Below are 21,580 nucleotides of genomic sequence, written 5' to 3' on the forward strand. Positions count from 1 at the left end.
GGTCAGTTTTACAGATAGAAAAAGCTTTAGTGTCAGACTGCCTGGTTGTTACTGTTACCTGCTATTATTTTGGGATTCTAACTTCAAACACTAAAGCCGGTCGTCTACCAAATCCTTTAATAGAATTCAGACCACTTCATATCCAGCATCTCACTTAAGTTAACACTGAAAGCCATCAACAGACTGCAAGAGATAAAATTATGAGCTCACAGTTAGCACTGAAATGCCCGAAATCCTCAGATATTAATGAGTGGAACAGATTGGAGCACAAGGACGTGTCACAGAAAATGTTTTGTCGGCATAAAAGCCTTCCTCAATCTAGTCTCATGTTCAAGTTAGTCAGCGTCTCTTGACTCATGTCGTGCAGACAATCTCAGTCAATAATGTCACACTTGCATGAGGAAGTTCCAAAACCACAGCATTTATGATTGTGCATTTGTGAACAATTTAAGAATTGAGGGAATTATTTGCATTCTTGACAATAGTGAGATGAGAGAACTGATAGCACTCTCATATGTGTTCAGTAAATACGAAGCTAGAGTCAGGACAGTCACAGCTTTAAAACGTGCTGGTTGGTAGACTTTGTTATTTTGGGCAGGCACAGGATAGCTGTTTTCCCTTGAAATTACAAACAATTCAGGGATTTTTACCATATATAAACTATAATGTCATGAAAGAATGATCATTCAGACTAATCATGAATCATACTACCATCATAACGTCAGTCAAAATAATTGCAATATGATTATCTGATCATATCCGATCACCTGAAATGGACTGACAGATTGGAAATATGCGCTGCAGTCTGACAAGTTCACATTTCAGTATGTTTCTGGAAATCAAGGATGTCATGTCCTCCAGGCTAAACAGGAAACGGACCATCCAGATTGTTATCAGTGCAAAGCTCATAAACCAACATCTGAGATGGTATCCGGTGTGTTATGCCCATGGCGTGGGTAACTTGCACATCTGTAAAGGCACCATTATTGCTACATACAGATTTTGCAACATGTGCTGCCATCCAGGCAACATCTTCTTAGAAGCATCCCTGCTTATTTCAGCAAGGTCATAATCTGCATGTGTTACAACAGTGAGGCTTCGCAGCAGCGACAGATACTAAAATGGCCTGCCAGCAGTCCAGACCTGTCTGCCAATGAAAATGTGTACTGCATTATGGAGCCCAAAATATGACAGCAAGAGAAGTGAAGTCATGTATCGAGCAAGACTGGAAAAGAATTTCACTTTTAAAACTTCAACAATTAATGTCCTCAGTTCACAAACACTTGTTTAGTGAACTGAGATAGTGCATCACAGTGGTAAACATGCACCTGTCCCAATGTCTTTACTTTACCTACTGCTGAATTCACAGGATATGACATCAAACATCACCTGCCTGACAATCATACAAGGGTGGGTAACAGTGAAACCTAAACTTAACTAATCCAAACCACATTTTAAAACATAAAGAGGCCGACTGTGTTAAAAGGGATTTTTTTGTTATTTGCAGCCAAAAAAAACAAAAGATCCTACTAGTGTGTGTGTTGTTACTGCCTCAGTTTCCCTAGCTCCCCACCCCAATTTCCTTCACCTCCTTTGAGGCTGATCTAAGACCACCACCACTTAGCTACAATTGAGAAGTCTGTTGTCAAAAGACCCCAGTTCCCACAGATCAGGCTCCTAGACAGACCACTCCATGCAGACTATTTCATACAAGGAAAATACTGTATACACTGCAAAAGCATTGCAGTTCACTAACAGGCAATGCCAAAAGCACACAGACAGAATATCACGGGCCCAGGCTGAGGTAAACCATTAGTCCGCATGGTGAAAAATAAACATTGCGGTGCTGAAGCAGAGGTTTAAACAGGAAATGTTCCTATTTTGCTGTTTTGCTCCCACCAGAAAACTGTCATGTTGCAACATTGTTTGTAGTAATAGCCATTAATTCCTTGTAGTCAGATCTGATAGCTACAAGAGTTAAAACAACTGATAAAACAACAACAAACACCAGGGTCTTTTTTGTCTCATATCATCAGTCTCTAATGGACGAGCTGGTGAGGAATCAAGAGCCACAAATAAATAAATCACATTACATCGCTGATCAATTGTAAGTGACTGCAGACTGTAGGACAGTGAATGGGCTATGCTAAGATATTGACTGTCTATGTGCTGACCATCTGAGGTAATCAAAGTCAAATAAAATACTTGTATTGGTTGGTAACAACTGACATGCAATATTTCATTTAATTATACAGCCATCAGCAGAGATGCTTAGTTCCCTTATGTGCTGCCCCCTGTACCATTTAAGATGTCTTTAGTTCCCTAATGTCAGGTCTCTTGCCACAAATGTATCAGCTCTGTCTGAGTCAGATCCTCACCCTGACTTTTCCACTGTCCATAATGGAGGCTCAAAGCCACTGCCATTGATTGAGCAGTTCTTTTGTGTTCTCCTTTGGCATGTCATCTTATTTTAGTTATAACGGATGCCTAGCAGGCTAACATTGAGCAGAAATATTTAAATTTCTCATTCTGATGGTGATAATCACAGCAGTCATAGTGCTGACATTATTACCTGCAGAGGAGGAGTCGTCATGGTCAGAGCTCAGGTAGCCATCACTCCTCCTGTCAGGGGTGCTGCACCCGGAGCCGCGGGAGGCTCTGCGGTGAATCTGTGGGAAGGACGGGGACAGCCTGCCGTCGTCGCCGGAGTCAAAGTCCCTGCTGTGGCGGAAAGGCCGCCGGGTGTCCCGGCAGGCGCTTGACGTCTTCTGGTTGTCCCTGCTGACGACCTTTGGCACCAACAAGTTATTCCGGACGAAATTTTCATTCAGCTCCACATCCTCATATTCTCTGTCGCTGCCCACCTCACTGTCGTTTGGTTGAGGGACGGCAGGTGGCGGCGGGTTTTCTCTCTGAAAGCTGGGTTTCTGTGGCGGGACAGGGATGGGGACAGGCTTACCTGTCTTTCCGCTGAACCTACTCCGCTCTCGGCCGAAGGAGCTAGTAACAGTCGGTATATTACCTGCGGCATGCAGCTTCACGCCTCCAGGGTCAGACACCTTGGTCCTCTGCCCGTCGCTCTCATCATCATACCGCCGCCGCGGTTTCGTAATGTTCCCAGACTTAGGATATGTAAATGTCTCAGCGTTAAAGTTTTCATCCTTGCCTTCAAACCTTCCCGGCTCGTTTCTCTTCTGTCGAGACACCGTGGTCTGCAGGTAGATCACCTTGAATTTCTCCTCGGCCAGAGCCTTCTGGAGCCGCTTCAGGTTTCTTTTACATAACTCCAGCTCAGACTCAATGTCTTCTACAGAATTCAAGTCCATCTGGGGTACCTCTCCGTCAGGAAATTCATTCCTCCAGTGTTTCGCAAATTCCTCCTGTTCCCACATATCGATGTTCAAACTGGGCTTTCCGCCAACCGCAGTCTCACAATGCAACAGTCTGAGAAATGTTTAAGCTAACAGTTCAACGTCTTCACCGGCAGTTAGCGGAGTATGTGTCGCACATAAGCACCTTCCTTTTCTGCTTTAATGCCTAAGAACGGTCTGTCGATATGTTTTCGACCACGTTCTTACCATCTCCAGCCTCCCACACATACAAACAGCGGGCGTTCGTGTGCACTGCGTGTCAGACGCCGATAACAAGTTTCTCACTGCACTGAAAAGTTTCGAGACTTCCTGTATTGAGACGTGCTGCCTTCATGTATTGCTCGGACAAATGCAATGAGATTGCTCTCGTGGCTTTACCATTTAGACAACACCCACTATGCCCTACTTTGTTTTCACAGAGTAGATAATGGTGTATGATAATAACAATAATAAATGTATACCATCCAGTGTATATAACTACCACATATTTCCCTTCCATGTTTAAATATTTCAAAGAATTCCAACAGCACCTGAATGCAACGAGCGACTTTAAAGTAGTCGAGGAGTAATTCTTAGCTCCAACAACATTCAACTCCTTTAACCAGGAGTCAAATGTTCACACGAATTTTTTTGTCTCCAAAAGAAAATGTGAATAGTTTCATTCGAATCATGACTGAGTCTTACGTTTACAGATTCATTTATACTTTAGAAAACACAGAACGTTAAAGACAGTTAATTTTATGTTACTATTCATATGTTATATGAATACGCTACTCTTAAGTTTCTATTTAAGATGCACTGATGGGATACTGCACAATTTATTTATTTATGCCTGGCAGAACACCAGGACATGTTTGACATGACGAGGATGCTATCCAGGGGAGAGTGAAAACTAACACTTGCTTTGAATGCCACAGAAAGACAAGGGAAACCCTGGCTTATAATCTGTATTGATTTTACAGTGGTGCATTTATGTGTCTCTTATTATGTCATTAATTGTTTTAACAGGACCAATAAGCATTTCTCATATATATTAGATGTGTTAACATGTGTAAAAAGCACATTTTCTTTCTCTTGCTTGTTTTTATCCAGAATAAGGCTGGGTGAGAAATGTCACTTTTGCTCAGCCTTTTCCACCCACTTGATTTGTAGCACTCCAAAAACACACCATACATTGTCAACATGTTTAAATTTAGCAATGGAAAAAAAATATATCTTACCTTGAAAACTTTTGATCATAGTGGTTTTCATGATGGTTACACAAAGGAGTAGACATAAAACCTAATCATTTTTATCTCAGCACAATGTGTGCAGATGCTGTCACTAAAAACTTGGTAACCAGCCAAGCAGAAGACTGCCAGTAAACCAGAGTTGTAATGCTATACAGCACAAGGAAAAGTTGTATCACTGCAGACAAAGGACAAGAGGGAAGGGTGGAGGCACAGATGGGCACTTGGTATTTTTGAGTGCCCGTTTGGATCTCTGCCCAGAACTGAAAGATCATTCTCCTAAAAGCTTTCAGTAGTCAGGAGGAATCATTGATCAGCACTTGCCTCAGGCTTGAGAGCCCTGATCGGGTTACTGTAATGAATAGATGAGAAAGGCTCTGACCAGCCTGTAGCCATGAAACTGGACTATAAATCACAAGCCTAATGTGATGTAAGAGGAAATGTATGGACTTTCCTGGTTAACCAAAACAGTCAGTTTGCTGAATACAGAAGTATGACTTCCTCAGCTGAGTCACATTCCTCATGTTTACTGATATGATAGTTTCATAACAGTGTAACAGAAAAATAACATCAGATTTTAACTAGTCTTACCTCTGTGCTTGTTCAGTACAAAGATAACGACATGAATGCTGAAATGATAGGGTTGTGCACAAAGAGTGTAGCCGGCAGACAACATTCTTTCCATCTCATTCCCAAAATACTTTCATTCATTCATTTCATTTGTTCCAAAAAGACACGTACTACAGATTAAATGACACCGTCAGCACGACATACTTAATGTTTTTGCTAAGTCTTTGTTAAGCCTTCCAACCTTTCTTTCACCACAAGTGAACATATTCCCAAAGGTTTTGTCCACCCTCTTTACCTATTTCACACCCGCTCAGTTCCAGATGTCCTGGGACACGAGACACATCTAATTTAGTTGTTGAATGGAATTCATTGCTGAGAATGAGAAGCAACCAAGTATGTGAGACAAAGAATAACAGGATGAAGGACATGAACAAAACCTCCAGCTACACTGTAATTGTAACATTTACAGTATACTCTGAAAACGGATGCAGAACTATAAACACATCTGTGTGTTTGCACTAAACACTGACTGTATCATCTGCAAAATATGTGCTGTATATACATACAATATCAGTAATCGCTTTTTTAATGCTCTTTTAATGTAGTGAGAGTACTATGTTCTGTGCTAAAGAAGACTTAGAGCTTTGTTAAAAATGATACAAATTCAAAAAGGCTCTGGTCATGAGTTTCAGTATTCATCTTAAATCAGCTGAATAGAAGTCAGGACTTCAGACAACTTCGAAATACGTCCAAATTATGTCTACTACACAAAGTAGTAGCTTGCCTTCTTCCCGTAGTGCATCCTAGTGCCATGTCTTCCCCAGGTAAGCGAAGCACACGCATCTCACTATCCACCCTGATCGTTCTGCAGCTATACAGTCCTGTATGCATTCTGAAACCTCTCTGTTGGAACCAGTATGACCTTTTCAACACTCTGAGCTCCAGTAGCTCTTCTATTAGATCAGACGACACGGGCCAGCATTTGCTCCCCACATGTATCAGTGACCCTGATCACTTTTCCTTCCTTGGCCCACTCTTGGTAGCCTGTGTACTGGCCACTGCAGACCAGGAACATCCCACAAAAGCTGTAGTTTTGGAGATGCTCTGACCTAGTTGTTTATCCATCACAATTTGTCACTCAAATCCTTGCACACGCCGATTTCGACCTCCATAACATCAACCTCAAGGTCTAAATGTTCACTTGATGCCTAATATATCCCACCAACTGCCAGGTAATGGGATAATCAATGTTATTCCCTTCACCTGTGAGTGGTCATAATGTGATTATGGCTGATTGGTGTATTTGAGTTATGGGTCTGTGGTTCTGGGACAAGCAAAGTATTGAAATAGTTACAAAGAAATTTAATTTAATGACTACATGTTGGCTACAATCGAGTGATATGTCCTGCACCAGTAACAGGCTGGTGAGTCAAATACGCAGCTCTGACAGTCTGTAACTGGCTACTCCAGTGAAGTATATGCAGCAGCGGAGGGAATCGCTAAGAGGACTGAGGAGGAATCAATGGTTATGTGATGCCCTCTTGTGGCTGCAGGTTCTAGCCTACATGACAAAATGTGCCCGACTAGTCAAGATCACCGACAAAAGATAAAATATCACAGTGTGGCATAGTACCACATTTATTGAATGTATGATTTCCACAGGACTTCAAAGACAGCAAACTTAACTAACCATATAAATGCTGCTACCGAAAATATTGCTGAATGTAAAATGAATTACAGTAAGACCACAGTGATAACGCTTTGAAAGTAAAAATATTAGAAAGTACATATACTTCCTGATTCAACAAGTCTTACACATCACATAAAACCAAACGTACATATATATTAAAATAGCCACAAATATATTATTATTATAAAACATGTTTCAAACTGCATCCCATTTGTATAGATGAACAGAACATATACCATTTCTTATCAAAATAATATCTTGTTATCCAACACATATAATCTACAAATTCCACTCCAAATTTGTTGTGCAATTTTCTCTGAAATCTCTATTAAGGCAACAATAGGACAGCACCACAGATGCAACCACTGGAGTTACAGGTAGGTAGAATCAAAGGCCACAGACACCCTGCCAAAGATGTTACAAATATATTTTCAGAAGAAGACAAACGACATACAGTGTTGGGTCAAAAGTTCTGGCTAATGATCCTCAATGGCCGTCCTGAGCAGAGGTTGGAGTGTTGTATAATGATTCATAAGCCATCAATGATTAAGCCTGGCCTTTAATATATATATATAGAAACTTAGTTGATTTAATGTAAATATATTTTTAAAATAACAGCAGTATCATAAATACTTACCATAGCAATAAACCAGTGTTTCCCTGTTTCCCTGACTTTGCCCTGTGAGTCTTCGCAAAGCCTCCACAAATACTCTTTGCATAGTTAATCGATTTGCTGATAGTAAACTCATAGAAAACTAAATCAGTGTGTAAAACATGGTGTTGAGTCATTTGCTAACAAAACAAAGTGTAAAATCTACACATAGATCGTTGCTGTGGCTACATATATTCATGATCTCCGTTAGCCTCGCAAACCAGTTTTCATGCTTTCCTGATGGCACTTGCTACCAAGGTTTCTCGTCTGGTAGTTACAAATGCCTGTTGTTTCTCATAATAGGCTGCCTCATTAATAAAAGTGGGATAGACGGTGCCTGGGCCTTGGTAATGGATGGTCTTTCCATCAAAGGTTTGGAACATAGGGTCACCGGGGTTCAGTGGTTCCCAGTCACAGTCCTGAAACAACAACAAGCAATAAGGAACTTGAGTATGTCCCTCAAACTAAAATAATATATTCTCACATTAGTCTAGGATGTCTCATTTCCTCTATCATTATAACCCATATATACAAGTTCAATAGATCATATACAGTATTTGGTTGGGAGAGTGAAGGCGTCACTAAGACTGCTCTCATTTTTACCTGCAGATTAGGGTGCACCATGGCAATGATGTTTCCATTGGCATCTCTGGGATAGTCAATCCTCTCTGAAACCCGAAAAACTTCCACCGTACAGGAAGGAAACTCCATGCCTTAACAATGTGCAGAAAACAACATACCCAATATTGTAAGCATCCTGGAAAATTCTTTATTTCACAAAAACAAAAAAAAAGGCTGATAGAAAATGTCCAAAGACACACAATAAGAGAAGCAAAAAGAGAAATGAAGAATAAACAGTGACAGGGTATCGCAATCTTAATAAAATTCCTCCTTAGAATAAACAGTGATAACGTCTCTGATCATGTGAGATTAAAGGCCTAAAAAAAAAAGAAAAAAAGAGAATAGCAAACCAGTGACAAAAGGCAGATGACCATTCAGCCATAGAGATGGCAGCGGAAGACGAATCATTATGTAAGAGGAATAGTTTTCTCCATGATTCCAGATAATTTCCTTGGGAGTGTGCTGTTACAAAAATTACACTAAACAAAGAATGGGTTCCTAAGTTTCCGGTCCACTGGGTTCAGCAGTTAGCTTATGGACAAATCAAAAATTTAGCTTGGTGATGATGGCTCTAGATGAGTAACAAGATCACCAAAGTCGGTTGGATTCATCCACTGGAAACGATGAATGTCTGTACAAAAGTTCATGTGAATCCATCCAGTAAATGTTATTTGACAGACATTTGATTATCTTGCCCTACTGCTGGTACTAGCACAAAAGTCAGGAGGGATCATGGGGATTTTATTGTCTGAACACCATGGATACCGGTACCAAACACATGTCTGACACCAAAGTCAGGAGGCCTCATCCTCTGGGCACCTTGAATGTTTAGACAAAATTTCATGGCAGTCCATATACAGTTTTTGAGACATTTCAGACTGTATCAAAATGATGGACTGAGTGATGTCACCATCCATACAGGCATGTCGCTAAGGTGGCTAATAAATATGATCTATTTATAAGCGACAAACAAACAAACAAAACAGACCTAAAAAATCTAAAAGAATGTGACTGAATAAAATACAGAATATCCAAAAAATTATTCAAATTCAGATTTTTTTTTTAATAGGAAACAATGTCAAATATTGAAAAAAAAAACAAAACAAAAAAACAAGCACATTGAAATGATGAGTGTCTGTTACTTCTAACATCTACTCCTACGTGCACATTTACGTTCTTGAGACAGACTAGTAAGCCTAAACAGCGGCCTCTAACACTATACTTAATCTCTTATGCATCTACATTACTGTATGTTGATAAAATTTGTTGAATCCCGAACTGGAGGGGGCCACATGGTGCCAAAGTGGCCCTATTTAGTCTCTGGAACTAAGCAGGAGGAGCACTGGTTTTTGGCAGAGTGGATCAAATCACCTGCTTGACTGTGTAAGTGACCACTGAGCTGTGTTATTAAGAACATGACAGCACAGAGAAAAAAGGACAAACACTTTCTCCCACTGAGTCTGTGATTGTGATTCAACGGAGCCATCTATTTTCAGCTATAACAATTATTGAATCCCTTAGAGCTAAACGAGTTGTTTCTTCAGCTTCAAAGCACGAGAACAACGATTCATCACCATGGCCCAGCATTCATCAGCACCAGTGTGGTCCCACAACAGAACATTACCACATCATTGGCAGTCAGACTCGAATGACATGGAAACTGACCAACTCCCAACAAGCAGGCCAGTCAGGGGAACCCGACAGACTGCACCTCACAGTTGGCACAAACCACTTGTTTACGTAAAAGAGGAAGGAAAAGGCTGCCCTGCACCTAAACGTGGCAGACACTGCTCTGGGCCTTGGGGTAGAGAGAGCGGAGGCACGATGAGCCACATGCAGACAAATTTAGAGATGTGGATGTAGGTACATCTGGGTGAATCAGATGGGCACCCACGGGCGTTTTGTCACAAAATGTTTCTCATCATGATGATGCTGACAAACAAGTTGACAGACTGTAAAAAAAAAAAAACCCAAAAAAACATCCCAACCTATTTTTCTATTACATAACATGTGGTGAATCATAATATCAGTTGCCTCCAAGCCAAAATTCTTGAAATATAATTTAACACTTTCATGATGTGGCCAGTTGTTGAATGCTACATGTTGCTATGGCATGGCTGCCCTACCTTCATTAAACAGTTCGATGAAGTCCAGGGCATGTTTCAGTATTACCCTCATAGCTTCAAAGATGTTGCTCCTCAAAACACCTTGAGGCTGAGGACCCACTTCCAGACCTGAAACGAAACAATCAGATGACACATTTGCACATGGACAACGATTTCCTTCCACCTGAGCGGATGTCTGGGGGATATCTTAAATAAAGCCCTTCGTCCCAAGACCAGTTTGGCTGGACATGAGTGACTCACCAACAGGGTGCTTGGCAACAGAGCGTGAAGTGGAATATTTCAAAAGAGGATGTTCATTGAGCAGAACAAGACAACTGGCTGGAGCGATGGCTTTCTGCAACATGAAACCGACAAAAACAAGATCTCAGCTGCAGATAGAAAACAAACCTTTACACAGTCACATCAGCTGACCGTCTCAAGCAGACCTCAACCGCGAGCGAAAGCTCGACTGAACGGAAAATTAAATGCACAGCAACTCACAGCGGAACAAATTTGACACATATAATAGCAAAGTGACAAACACAATGACCACGTGCATGAGTCAAGTTTACATTGGCAGTCTGTCTTGGTGGTCATTTTCAGCAGAGGCAGCAATGTGATTCTTGTCTCCATAATTTATCAGGAGGATGGCTGAGTTTAACTTACTGATTATTCAAAAAAATGCTACACTGTTGATGTGTTTGTGTGCATTTGGTTTGAATGAGGTCTCTGAATCGGTGGAGGAGCTCAGTCCCCTGAATGGACATTTGAGAAGACAAACACAGGATGTTTCTCTTGACTTTTGCCTTCTTCTTTCTACTAACAAAACAGGCTCTAAAACATTTTCTCATGCTGGGCTTCTCAGAGAGTGATTTCTTTCCTCACCTTTTCCTTGTTTGTTTCATTCAATACTGTGAACACTGCATGATCATATGTTTGCACCAAGTGTACATCTCACTTATTATTTAAAATTCTAGTAATTTTTTAAGTAAGTTTTTCTTCTACATATTGTAATTGTAATTCTATATTTATATTTTGTAATCGCACCTTGTGCCAAGTCAAATTCCTCGTCTGTGTAAACATATGTGGCAAGAAAGCTGACTCTGAAGTCAGTCTCGTATGCGTCTCTTTGTAACACTTTGTGTTCCTAACAGTTGAAAACATCTTGTATTTCTCATGATCTTACAGTCACAAGCAGCGTGGTGCTGTATGCCTTTGTCTTGTGTCTTGAGAAGAACTAGAGTCAGTAACTGGAGTGAAACCTGATGTAATGTCAGTAAGGTTGGTGTTGTGGCCTTGGAGCAATTTGAACTGCATCTCATTTCTTGTAATTTAAAACAAACATTATGCTGATTAACTGCCGTTGAAGTACGACATGCACCACCCACGAGGAGGCCCTGAACGTGTTCGGTTGCACATGAGACAGATTAAAAAGGTGTCTTCTTGTGGCCCTCTGGTTTATTTGGATGGTTGATCATTTAGCTTGTCCAACACATAAAGGTAAACTGCTGATTATATTATTGACAAAGGTTAACTGAACCTCTCTGAGCAGACTTGTTGGTAAAACATTGACTTTAAAGAACACACAAAGAAATGGAAGACAGAAGTGGGACACCGAGTCACCACCATTCACTTTAAGAAGTCAGAAATCGTACTTGTTAGCATCCTACATGGTGTACTGCATGTGTCATAGAACATATTTATGGAACATTTCTCGCTGAGGTCACTGGGGTGTCAGACTTCACGACTGATTTCGACTATTCGCTCTTGATGAGCGGTCATAAGGACAGCTAAAGGCCGTCACCTTGATGTAGTTCATCATCTGCAGATTGAAGTGGTCTTTGGAGCTCTCCAGAATGAGAGTGCAGCCCATGTTGGATGTCGTGTTGTGGAGGTCAAAGATAACATCGTAGGCATCTGGGCTTCCTTTGGGCCCAAATATCCTGTTGATCTCCTGGGCTCTCTGTACCTCGTAGGGCAGGTCTTCTCCTCCCAGGGCACTGCAGGGTGCACCACACACACACCACACACACACACACAAAATAAACTTGTTTCCTGGAGGCTTACATTAACCCTAATCCTTACTCAAACCTTAACCACTGACCCAAAAGTGAGCTATTTTGGGGTCAGCTTGTCTAAATGGGAACAAAAGTCAAGTCTCCAACTGGACAACCCGTCCCCACTTTCACTGGGTCTTAGTCTGAAATTTGTCCCAGAAAAGCAGCCCACGTCACGCAGCACGAGACACCAACATGTTCACATCTTGTCAGACAATTCTGCTGAAGAAACACTGAGCTATGAAGCAGGTTAATGATTTATTACACAAAGGTGTCTACTTGATCTGTACGCCCTGTAACACTTTCACCGCACTGTCGCCCACAGTGGAGAATCTCTCTGTGGAACAACCTGCATGTTAACTGAGTAACTGAGAGGTTAAAATGGAGAACATGTACAAGAGCTGCAAGACAAAAATTTCTTGTTTCTGTGTCTTCATGCAAATGACTGGAAAAGATAAACATGAGTGACTTGCAAATGATTATATTCCATGAATCCACTTCATTTGTTTCATGTAGAGCATGATGGCAGCCATGACAGCTGCTGTACAAAAGTTGGATTCAGGCTTCCTTTTGGTGAGCGTTGGGAAGAAATTTTATCACCTTTCTTCAGTGCTTGCATGTTTGGACTAAAGGATCCTTGGGAAATGTCTTTTGTCCTCAGGATGAACTACCCCCCATCAGACAGACATTCAGCACAGCAGAGAATGAGAGCTTCCCTTTCATTCTCTTAGCTCTTTTAAAGCAATTCAAAATAACCACTGTTCTAGGATATTCTCCAAACTACTGTAGAATAGCACCTCTGCTGTCTATATTGTCTCGCCTCCCTCACATCTGCTCTTTTGACCCCATTTTCAGCAAATATCTGGTATTGTCTGCACTGCCAGGACATTGGTACACGTGTGGACAGTGTGGACTGCAGCTGGAGTGATCTCCAATTTACCAACGTCAACTGAGAGGACTGTAAATATGAGGAAGAGCAGAGCTGTCAGTCTATTTCTGTGGAAGAAAAGCACACCACGAGCAGTTAATCTTCTTACGTGTTGCCCTCAGAGAGGCCGAAACGGTTTGTGAGCTGAGGAACGTTGAGACAGTCTTTAAAGATCATTCAGAATTTGCATGATGAGATTTTAACTTCACCCCTACAGTATGACCAGAGCTTTTACCATCATTTCATAATCCAGAGTAAAACATTACAGTAGAATATGAAAGCACCACACAGAAACAATGTGGTATGCATCATAAGAAATTATGTAAAAGAGCAGTTTTTGCCCTTTCACTACCATCCAAAAGCAGAGATGACAACATTCCCATAAAAAGAAAAACAACAGGACAGGAAAATAAAACTATAACCTCCCCAACAGGCACCACAGACACTGTAATAACGCGGGTAATGTAATTAATTCTAGGATTCCTATGATGATTTATGAACGGGGAATGTGATGTTGTTATCCAACCACATTAGGAAATAGGCTGCTGTGTGCCTCCGTGCACACTTGCTATAAGAGCCAGCGTTTGCGTAAGACATTTTACGCTATGGCGCACACGAAGAGGAACGAATAATATAAAACGGTCTCGATTCATTTGCAGCTCGGTCACGTTTCGCTCACGTTTTTATTCCTGCAAGCTGACCGTCAGCTCAAGTCCGGGGACGCGCTGCTCTGCTGTTATTGGCAGGGAGCCATGGGGGGTGGGGGGGCGAGCTGATGGTAAACACACACACACACACACACGCTACCTGTGATAATAACAGTCTGATGGAGATGTCCACGAGACCGTGTTACCTTAGGAATTCCTAGAAGAAAACTGAAATCACCTTAGACTATTTTCTTGGCTGTTTTCCATGTTTATCTACGTCTATCCGTCCAAAGTGCGTGAACTGTGCTAACCTTTACGTTCTGTGAACAAAGGCGCTCATCTATTTTCCTCATTTGTCTGGCAGAGCACACAAGTGGTCAATGATGTCGATAATGTTGCATAATTGCGCTGTCATTACATTTTCCAACACAAGCACTACGTGTAGCCGAGACCTACAAGGATGTAACGTTGAACCACAGTTAGGTTCTTTACTTTAATGAGAACATGTACGGGCCGCTCGGTGTCACGACAGGTCAGTACAGGTTTGCACATGTTCCACGTCTGCGTCTGTCTGAGCTCAAAACTTAACCAACCAAGTCACACGAGAATCTGTTGTGGAACGTGAGCCTGTTTTCTGGATCCCTGCGTGCCATGAAAAAAGTTTCCATTCAACGTACAACAGCAACGGCAACACGTCCAGCCGCGACACGGCACGTGACAGCTCCCGAGGCAGCTGTGTTTACCTGAGGTTCTCTGGGCTGAAGGCTCGGTTCAGGTCCGTGTCCACGTATCTGGCGCACTTCTCCACAGCCTTCGGGTTGGTGATGAAGGGTTTGGTCTCGACCCGTTTTCTCTGTATCTCGGCACTATTCTTCACCCACAGGTTTACAAGTGTCACGCCTGACATCTCGTTCCCGTGCGTTCCCCCGAAAACAGCCACTCTCCTGGCCTCGTTAAAACACACGCTGTTGTACGAGGACATGGCTCGACACGGCAAACGGCGCAAGGTGTGGGTGAAGACACACACTGGTCTCAGAGGCGCGCAGGAAAAGTTTCCAGCTGAGCTTCACAGCCTTCACAGTTTAAATGCTGGCTGTGGCTGCGCGCTTACGTAACGTGCCCGCCGGCTTGTTGTAGCCAGTCACCGTGCGTAAAATGCGCTGAGTTGTGCACGACATCGCGAGTTGCGGGCGGAAAAACTCCAGTTAACAAGCTTCCTCCCTTTGTTTACCTCTCACTGACAAAGTCACAACAAGTATTAACCATTCGTTTCCGGTGAGGTTCTTCCAAAACAAAATGTAATCAAAACAACGTTTCCATGATTTTGGATTTATAGGTAGTCTGTTAAGTTAAATTTGACGGGTCATATCACATCCGGTGATGACTTTCAAAATAAACCAAATCGACGCGTTCAAGAAATAAAAAATGACAGTGGAATTTACAGTTTAAAAGGCGACCCTCCTCTTTAGGTCATTTTTACAATATATACAGCTACATAACCCTGTTTTATACAGCCACCAAAGATTTCAAGTTTTCAGGAAAACACAAATATGTTTACAATAAATACTATTTCTAGAGTTTGTTAAATCCCATTAGTGATTCGCCTTATTAAGGAGATCACAATCAGAATCAGAATTCCTTTATTTATCCCCGAAGGTAAATTCTTTTTCGTACAGACATTGCACTTGCAGTTTTCCCGACCAAGAAAGAAAAGTGAAAGATATAAAAATAGGATAAACAAAAGCAAGATAAGTATAAATCTAAAAATCTAAAAACACAGGTATTTACGTGTGTGAAACAATATATACATTTTATATATAAAAGTAAGTGTGTCCGTCACAGTGCAGAGTTTAGCAGTTTGATGGCGACATTTCCTGTGTCGCTCTGTGGTGCATTGTGGGAGTTGTGGAAGTAAGAGTCTGATGACAATTGATAAATAGGACGAGTCGAGTCAGTGGTTTTATATAATATTCAGCATATTTCTCTGTAGAAAGGGCAATATGCCTTACAAACAAACAAAATAAAACACACCAGAAGACACAAAATCACAAATTAAGTTCCAGAACACGTCCTTACTTTCTAGAAAATGTTTAACCTAAAGCAGCTGCAGTGCATTGGCTTTCACCACAGAATGACCCTGACTTTTCTCCCAAATGCCCATTAGGTTGCAGGCTAGGTGTGTTTAAATTAAAAATGTCAAAAATCAAGTGTTCACACACAAATTGATTAAAATTATTTGATGTGGTTTTAATTTTCTTTTAATTTTAACTTGTGACACTTTCTTACCTCAAATATTTCAAATTCAGGTGTTTTTATTTTGAAAAAACAAACAAGCATAGAATTATGTGAGTAAAAAAATGCTTTGATACAAAGCAAAATACATAAAAAAATGATTTAAAAACCTCACAAGTGCCACATTTTAACTTGGGACTTCAACACTGTCCATTTGTGTGTTCACGCTCCTCTACTGACCAGGCTTTGTCATATAATTGGTGAGTTCATACTAACAGTCTGTAAGGAAGTCCTCATTTGGATTATGAAGTCTCCGCTTAACCGCTATGTGCTTGTTTTTCATGATGCAGTCTTGAGACGAGATCTGTGATTTTGATTCCTTCTTTTCCATCTTTTTATTTTCTTGGGGCTCTAAATCAGCAGACTTGGTCATTGACTCCCCCTCAAGCAGAATATTGCCAGGGGATTTCATTTCTTTCTTCTTTTTCTTGACTCTTTTGTCATTTAATGTCTGATTTCCAGGCATCTCTGGATACGGTGAAGCTTGTTCAACAAGAGATTCCTTGATTGCATGGTCAGCAGTGCTGCTGTCATTGGACATGTCAGCACTGCATTCATATTTGCTGCTTGCAATCAAAGGAGAAGTCAGATGTTTGCCTTTTTTCTTGTGTGAATCCACGCTGCAAGTATTCAGTGCAGATTTTTGGAACTGAATATGATCAGTGGCAGATGGTGGTTGCACACGGCATGGCTCTTCGTTACACTTCTCCTTCTTCTTCTTCTTCTTCTTCGTCTGCTTCAACACCACATCCTCACCAGTCGGACAATATCCTGAATTAGCTGCACTTTCCAGTCTTTCCGTGGGGTTCACCAGCTGACTTTCATTTCCCATATGTTTCTTTTGCCTTTTCACCCCCGCAGCAGTAGTTTCAGGCAAAACACTCGGCCATGCTTTGTGTGGTTCCTCAAACTCACGCTTGCGACCTTTTTCCACACTGTCCTGCTCTACTGACATTTCCCTCTTCTTTTTCTTTCTCCTGACCCCATCGTTAGATTCCTCCAAATTTCCTGTGATTTCTGCCGATTGTGCTTCAAAATCAGCAGCGCTGACGCAAGGCTTTTCAGCACCCCAGACATGAACATCCACAGGCTGTGAGAGAGAGCTCTGTTCCTCCTGTGTCTGAGCATCTTTTTCCTCTGCATCAGCAACAAGGAAGGATGAGGTCCTCTTCTTTTCCTTTTTCCGCACAGACACCGAATCATCGCTTTGTCCCACACTGTCTTTGGACATAGTCCTGCTACATATTTCACTCTTCTTCTTCTTAGTCAACAATTCATCACTTTGCTCTTCAAGGCCCTGCTTTGTTTTCTGGATATTATCTTCATCTTTAAACTTTTCATTTTCTTCAGGAGTCTCAGAGGTAGTTTTCTTCTTCTTCTTCTTCTTCTTCTTCTTTTCCAGTAACAACCCTGTGCTTTCTTCCAAGGCTACAGCATGAGCAGAAGAGCTCACATCTGCAGCCTCTTCCCCATTAACAGATGAGTGTCGGGCCTTCTTGTGCTTGCTTCTTTTACCATAACTGGATTCTAATGCCTCTTCAGTAACTGCAGATTCGTGTAAGTGTCCTGGTGACACTTCGCTTTCTTCACCTTCCTCCACAACTACAATCGTCTCTTTTTTCCTTTTGTTCTTTTTCATGTGGATGTCATCATCATTTAGATGTTTGGCAGCTGCACAGAGTTGTAACTGCTCAACATCCTCATCACTTCTTTTCCTCCTCTTCTTCTTCTTCTTCCCACCATTCTCGATGTTACAGCTCACTGAATCCTCCATTCTCACGTCTGACTCGAAGTGTCCACCTACTTCCTGTCTGACACTGTCTGCCGCAGACTTTTTTCCCTCCTTTTTCTTTTGTTTTGAATGGGGAACGTCTTTCTCCTCCTGTGTCACGATGGCACCATCATGTGATGAGTTCTCCAAACAATTTCTTTCATTACATTCATTCTCATCTCTAGCCTGTGAGGCTGGAGGCTCTGTCCTGTTATGCTCAGACAAGCCAGGAGTCTCCTCTACCTCCACAGATTTCACAGCATGCAGACCCTCTGGCTGGATCTTCTGATCGTTTCCTTCTTCTATGCTTTTGTGATCTCTATCTTTTTTCTTCTTTTTCCTCTTGCTTACCCTGGTTTCACTGCATGCACTGTCAGTATTAGTGTCACTTATAAGGTCCGGGAGACTGTGGAAGAGAATCTGGCTTTCAGGATCGACCGCTGTCTGTCCTGTAGGGGGCATATCGTCTGTGTGCACAACAGCTGTGTCCGGCTCTGTTGTAGTTGTGGATGCTTCTCTGCCCTGCTGTGGACTTCTCTGTACATTAAGTGACTCACAAACTGTAGCATCGCTGTCACTGCCCAGCTCTTCCGCTCTCGCTTTTTGCTGAAAAAGAGTCTTGTTTCCTTGTGGAAGGCGTCTCTCTGTCTTTGGTCTCTCCTTTTGGACCAGAAGGTTTCCGTCACTTGTTGCAGCTTCATCATGGCTCTCCCTCTCGGCCTGAACACTACAAGAAGACTCTCCACCATGAGGGCTCTCTGTATCCAAGGACAACGATGTGGCCCTTGATTTGGATGCAGTAGCTGCTATTTTATGGAACGTCTTACATTGTCCTTCCCCTGAGGTTACTTGTCTGGCATTGCCAGCTTTTCCCTGTTTCTTCCCTTGTTTTAACTGGTTGCACCAGGACCGTCTCCTTTTTGTTTTAGATGGAACCATAAAACATTTCCTTTCCTGTAAGATGACAAAAATGAAATAAAGTTCATGAACAAAAATGTGATGAGATGCAAGATTTTTTTTTAAGTTTTAACAGCCTGCTTACCACCACTTTGAAGTCCTCATCCTCTGGCCTTTCTTCTTCTTCTCTGTAACAGAAGAGGTGTGTTTTATTACCAATCAGTCAGACGTTGTCTGTACAGGACCTTTGACAGGTCAGTGCAACTCAAAGCCATTTACAGGCCATGACAGTAAAAATGTAAATAAATAAAACAATTTCACAGTTAATGCACACAAGAAGTACAAATGATTGCAATGCAAATAAATTGCAAAAAAATGAACATATATGAACAAAGATTATTTTTTATGTATAAAAATGGAGCTACAGTAGCCCAGAATGGACAACATTTCCTACATACTGAATCTACAAACAAACTAAATAATGGCTATAAAGCATTTGAATGGAAAGTCAGGCTAATGAAATGTCATTCAGTTTCCTTTTATAGATACGAACACTTCAGCTGCTCCATGTCTCCTAAAGATACCACTAAGGGCTAACATTTATAAAGTAGTGGGCCCAAACAGACTTTGGGGAACCCCACGAGTTATTTTACAGTGTTCGGAAAAAATATCAAATTGCGACAGAACTTTAAGAAGAACTTCAGAACTATGTGCCTAAAAGCTAAGGAACAAACTCCTCCACACTGGTTAATCTACTCTATTTAACACAAGTTTGTGATCAACTATACAAAAAGCAGCACTCAGATCAAGTTGTACCAGAACCAAAAGTTTACTGCATCTAGATTTACCCTAAGCTCATCACCTACCCTCACTAAAGCTGTCCCTGTAAACCAGCCTCAAACAAAGTGCTGTTTTCCTTAAGGAACCTATGTAAGTGTACGTGACCAGTTCCTCTAAAACTGTGCTTAGAATGAATGATTGAGATTAGAGATTAATTGGTGGCCACTGGGTGCTGATGGATCACGGACACTTCTTTAAAAATTACACATGCAACTTCAAATGAGCATTTTAGCTTAAGATGAACGTACTCTGACAGTGGAGATATGTCATCTCCATCGATGTCAACCGTAGGTAAAGACGACACCACCTCATCTCTTGTTTGATAGCCCCGCCACAGCTCTCTGACACATTTAAAGAAGCCTCCAATTGCAAAATTCTGTAAAGAGGAAAGACTTTACCACTAAAAAACATTTGGGAGCATTTCTTAAAATTAGACAATGACAGCCATTAAAAATGGGTATCGGCTGTCCTTACATGGAGGCTTCTGTTTTGCGGGACTGGTAACAGAGAGCTTCTGGGTTTCCACTTTCCCCCTGAGATGAAAGGAAAACTGTATGTTGGCAGTCTGTACTTCTTTCTTCTTCTCTCTTTTTCAGTTTCTCCATTGGAAGAGGACGCCGAAGTGTCGCCTTCACTTTCTTCCAGATCTCTGGAAGATGTGGGGTGTGACCTCACTTTGTATCGATGTCTTTTTCCTGATCTCACAGCCTCAGGTACTGGCTTCTGAGTTATGAACAGGCTGTCTCCTGAGTCACTGCTGAGACACAATTATACACTTAGAAAGTCAAACTCAGGGACTTTCATGCTGTTGTTCTAGGAGGAGCTGATCAGCTCATCAATGTTAGGGTCACCCTACCTTTCTGCTTCTGCAGGTTCATTAGATGCCTCATCCTTTTTGCTCTGAGACTCAAGATACCGCGATATTTTCTTCACAGAGTCTGGAGGCGACGTTTCTAGGACAATGTGGCATGACTCCGCTGATAAAACTTCAGCAAGGCTAGCAGACTGAGACATTAGAGAATCCTGTACTCCTGCTATCGATTAAAAGAAAAGAGTTAGAGATGAAATCCGTTCGATACCACCAACAAAAAGTTTCTCTGATGCATTTAAACGTCCGCTGTGGATAAACGATGATGTTTTTTAAGAGCACATCTCAGTAATGTCGTGTAACAACGTGCAGCGGCACCAAAACAAACGAAGAAAGAGACACCGTACATGTAGTTCTGGGTCAACCAGGAAGTGTTTCAACGTCATCGACGTGAGCAACGGCTCGAGTCATAATCCCACCAATCACCAAAGAGGAGGCAGGAGACGCTAAAAGAAACAAGAGGTTAACTCGTTGTCTTTCCGTTTTCGGCTGCACCGAATCCTACAGTAGAGTTGATTTTTTTTAGCGTAAGCCAGTGAAAATGTCCCACTGAAATGTGGTAATCAGCTGTGAAATGAAGTTATTAGCTGCAAAGCAAGATGGTAGGATAACGCTGAGTTATTTGTTTTTTTTTTAACAAATATTGGAATGATGTTTTCAACAAAATTTTTGAACGTTAACCAAATAATACCAGTACATTTATGTAGATAGTAGGTGAATACTGGTGAAATGGAAACAGTTAAATATTTTAAATAAATTGAAACAAGTTGATTGTTTATGGAAAGTATAATAATTACAGAGTAGCCATTATGAGTTGTTTGAGCCTCTTGTTTTGTTTTATATGTATATCATTCCCTCAACTTCCATCCCACACTGCACACCATTTTCACATTTCAGAGTTTAAACCTTAAGCTAACAGCCAAAAAAATCAGATGTGTTTCAAAAGAGTTTCTCGGTGTGCCCGCTTTACCTTCTTAAAGCTCATTTTTTACAATATCATCCTTATATTTATTCGTATTAAACAGCCGCATTAATAAAATGG

General features: G+C 41.5%; 3 protein-coding genes across 4 annotated transcripts in view; all 3 read right to left on the reverse strand.

Moving 5' to 3' along the window:
• Positions 1-3,669, reverse strand: part of abr (ABR activator of RhoGEF and GTPase) — a 118,587-nt gene extending 114,918 nt beyond the window's left edge. Inside the window, exon 1 of the mRNA XM_046410991.1 lies at positions 2,573-3,669. Coding sequence (XP_046266947.1) covers positions 2,573-3,392 — 820 coding nt within the window. The 5' untranslated portion in view covers positions 3,393-3,669. The remainder of the gene's footprint in view (positions 1-2,572) is intronic.
• A 3,108-nt stretch (positions 3,670-6,777) lies between these two features.
• On the reverse strand, positions 6,778-15,151 carry aspa (aspartoacylase). The gene is made up of 6 exons (XM_046411205.1): positions 14,614-15,151; positions 12,043-12,238; positions 10,500-10,593; positions 10,260-10,367; positions 8,116-8,225; positions 6,778-7,931 (listed from the first exon to the last, which is right to left on the reverse strand). The coding sequence occupies exons 1-6, from the start codon at positions 14,850-14,852 to the stop codon at positions 7,740-7,742; spliced, it is 939 nt and encodes a 312-aa protein (XP_046267161.1). The 5' UTR covers positions 14,853-15,151; the 3' UTR covers positions 6,778-7,739.
• Positions 15,152-15,671: 520 nt separating this feature from the next.
• Positions 15,672-20,938, reverse strand: pho (phoenix). Of its 2 annotated transcripts, none has more exons than XM_046411201.1 (5): positions 20,527-20,938; positions 20,145-20,427; positions 19,919-20,046; positions 18,976-19,018; positions 15,672-18,887 (listed from the first exon to the last, which is right to left on the reverse strand). In XM_046411201.1, the coding sequence occupies exons 1-5, from the start codon at positions 20,682-20,684 to the stop codon at positions 16,374-16,376; spliced, it is 3,126 nt and encodes a 1,041-aa protein (XP_046267157.1). In that variant the 5' UTR covers positions 20,685-20,938; the 3' UTR covers positions 15,672-16,373. The 2 variants fall into 2 exon arrangements, with proteins under 2 accessions (XP_046267157.1, XP_046267158.1); XM_046411202.1 differs by having other exon boundaries at positions 15,673-18,887; positions 20,145-20,424; positions 20,527-20,937.
• Between the last annotated feature and the right edge of the window lie 642 nt (positions 20,939-21,580).

This window comes from Scatophagus argus, chromosome 14 (genome assembly GCF_020382885.2).
Source record: "Scatophagus argus isolate fScaArg1 chromosome 14, fScaArg1.pri, whole genome shotgun sequence".
NCBI lineage: Eukaryota > Metazoa > Chordata > Actinopteri > Scatophagidae > Scatophagus > Scatophagus argus.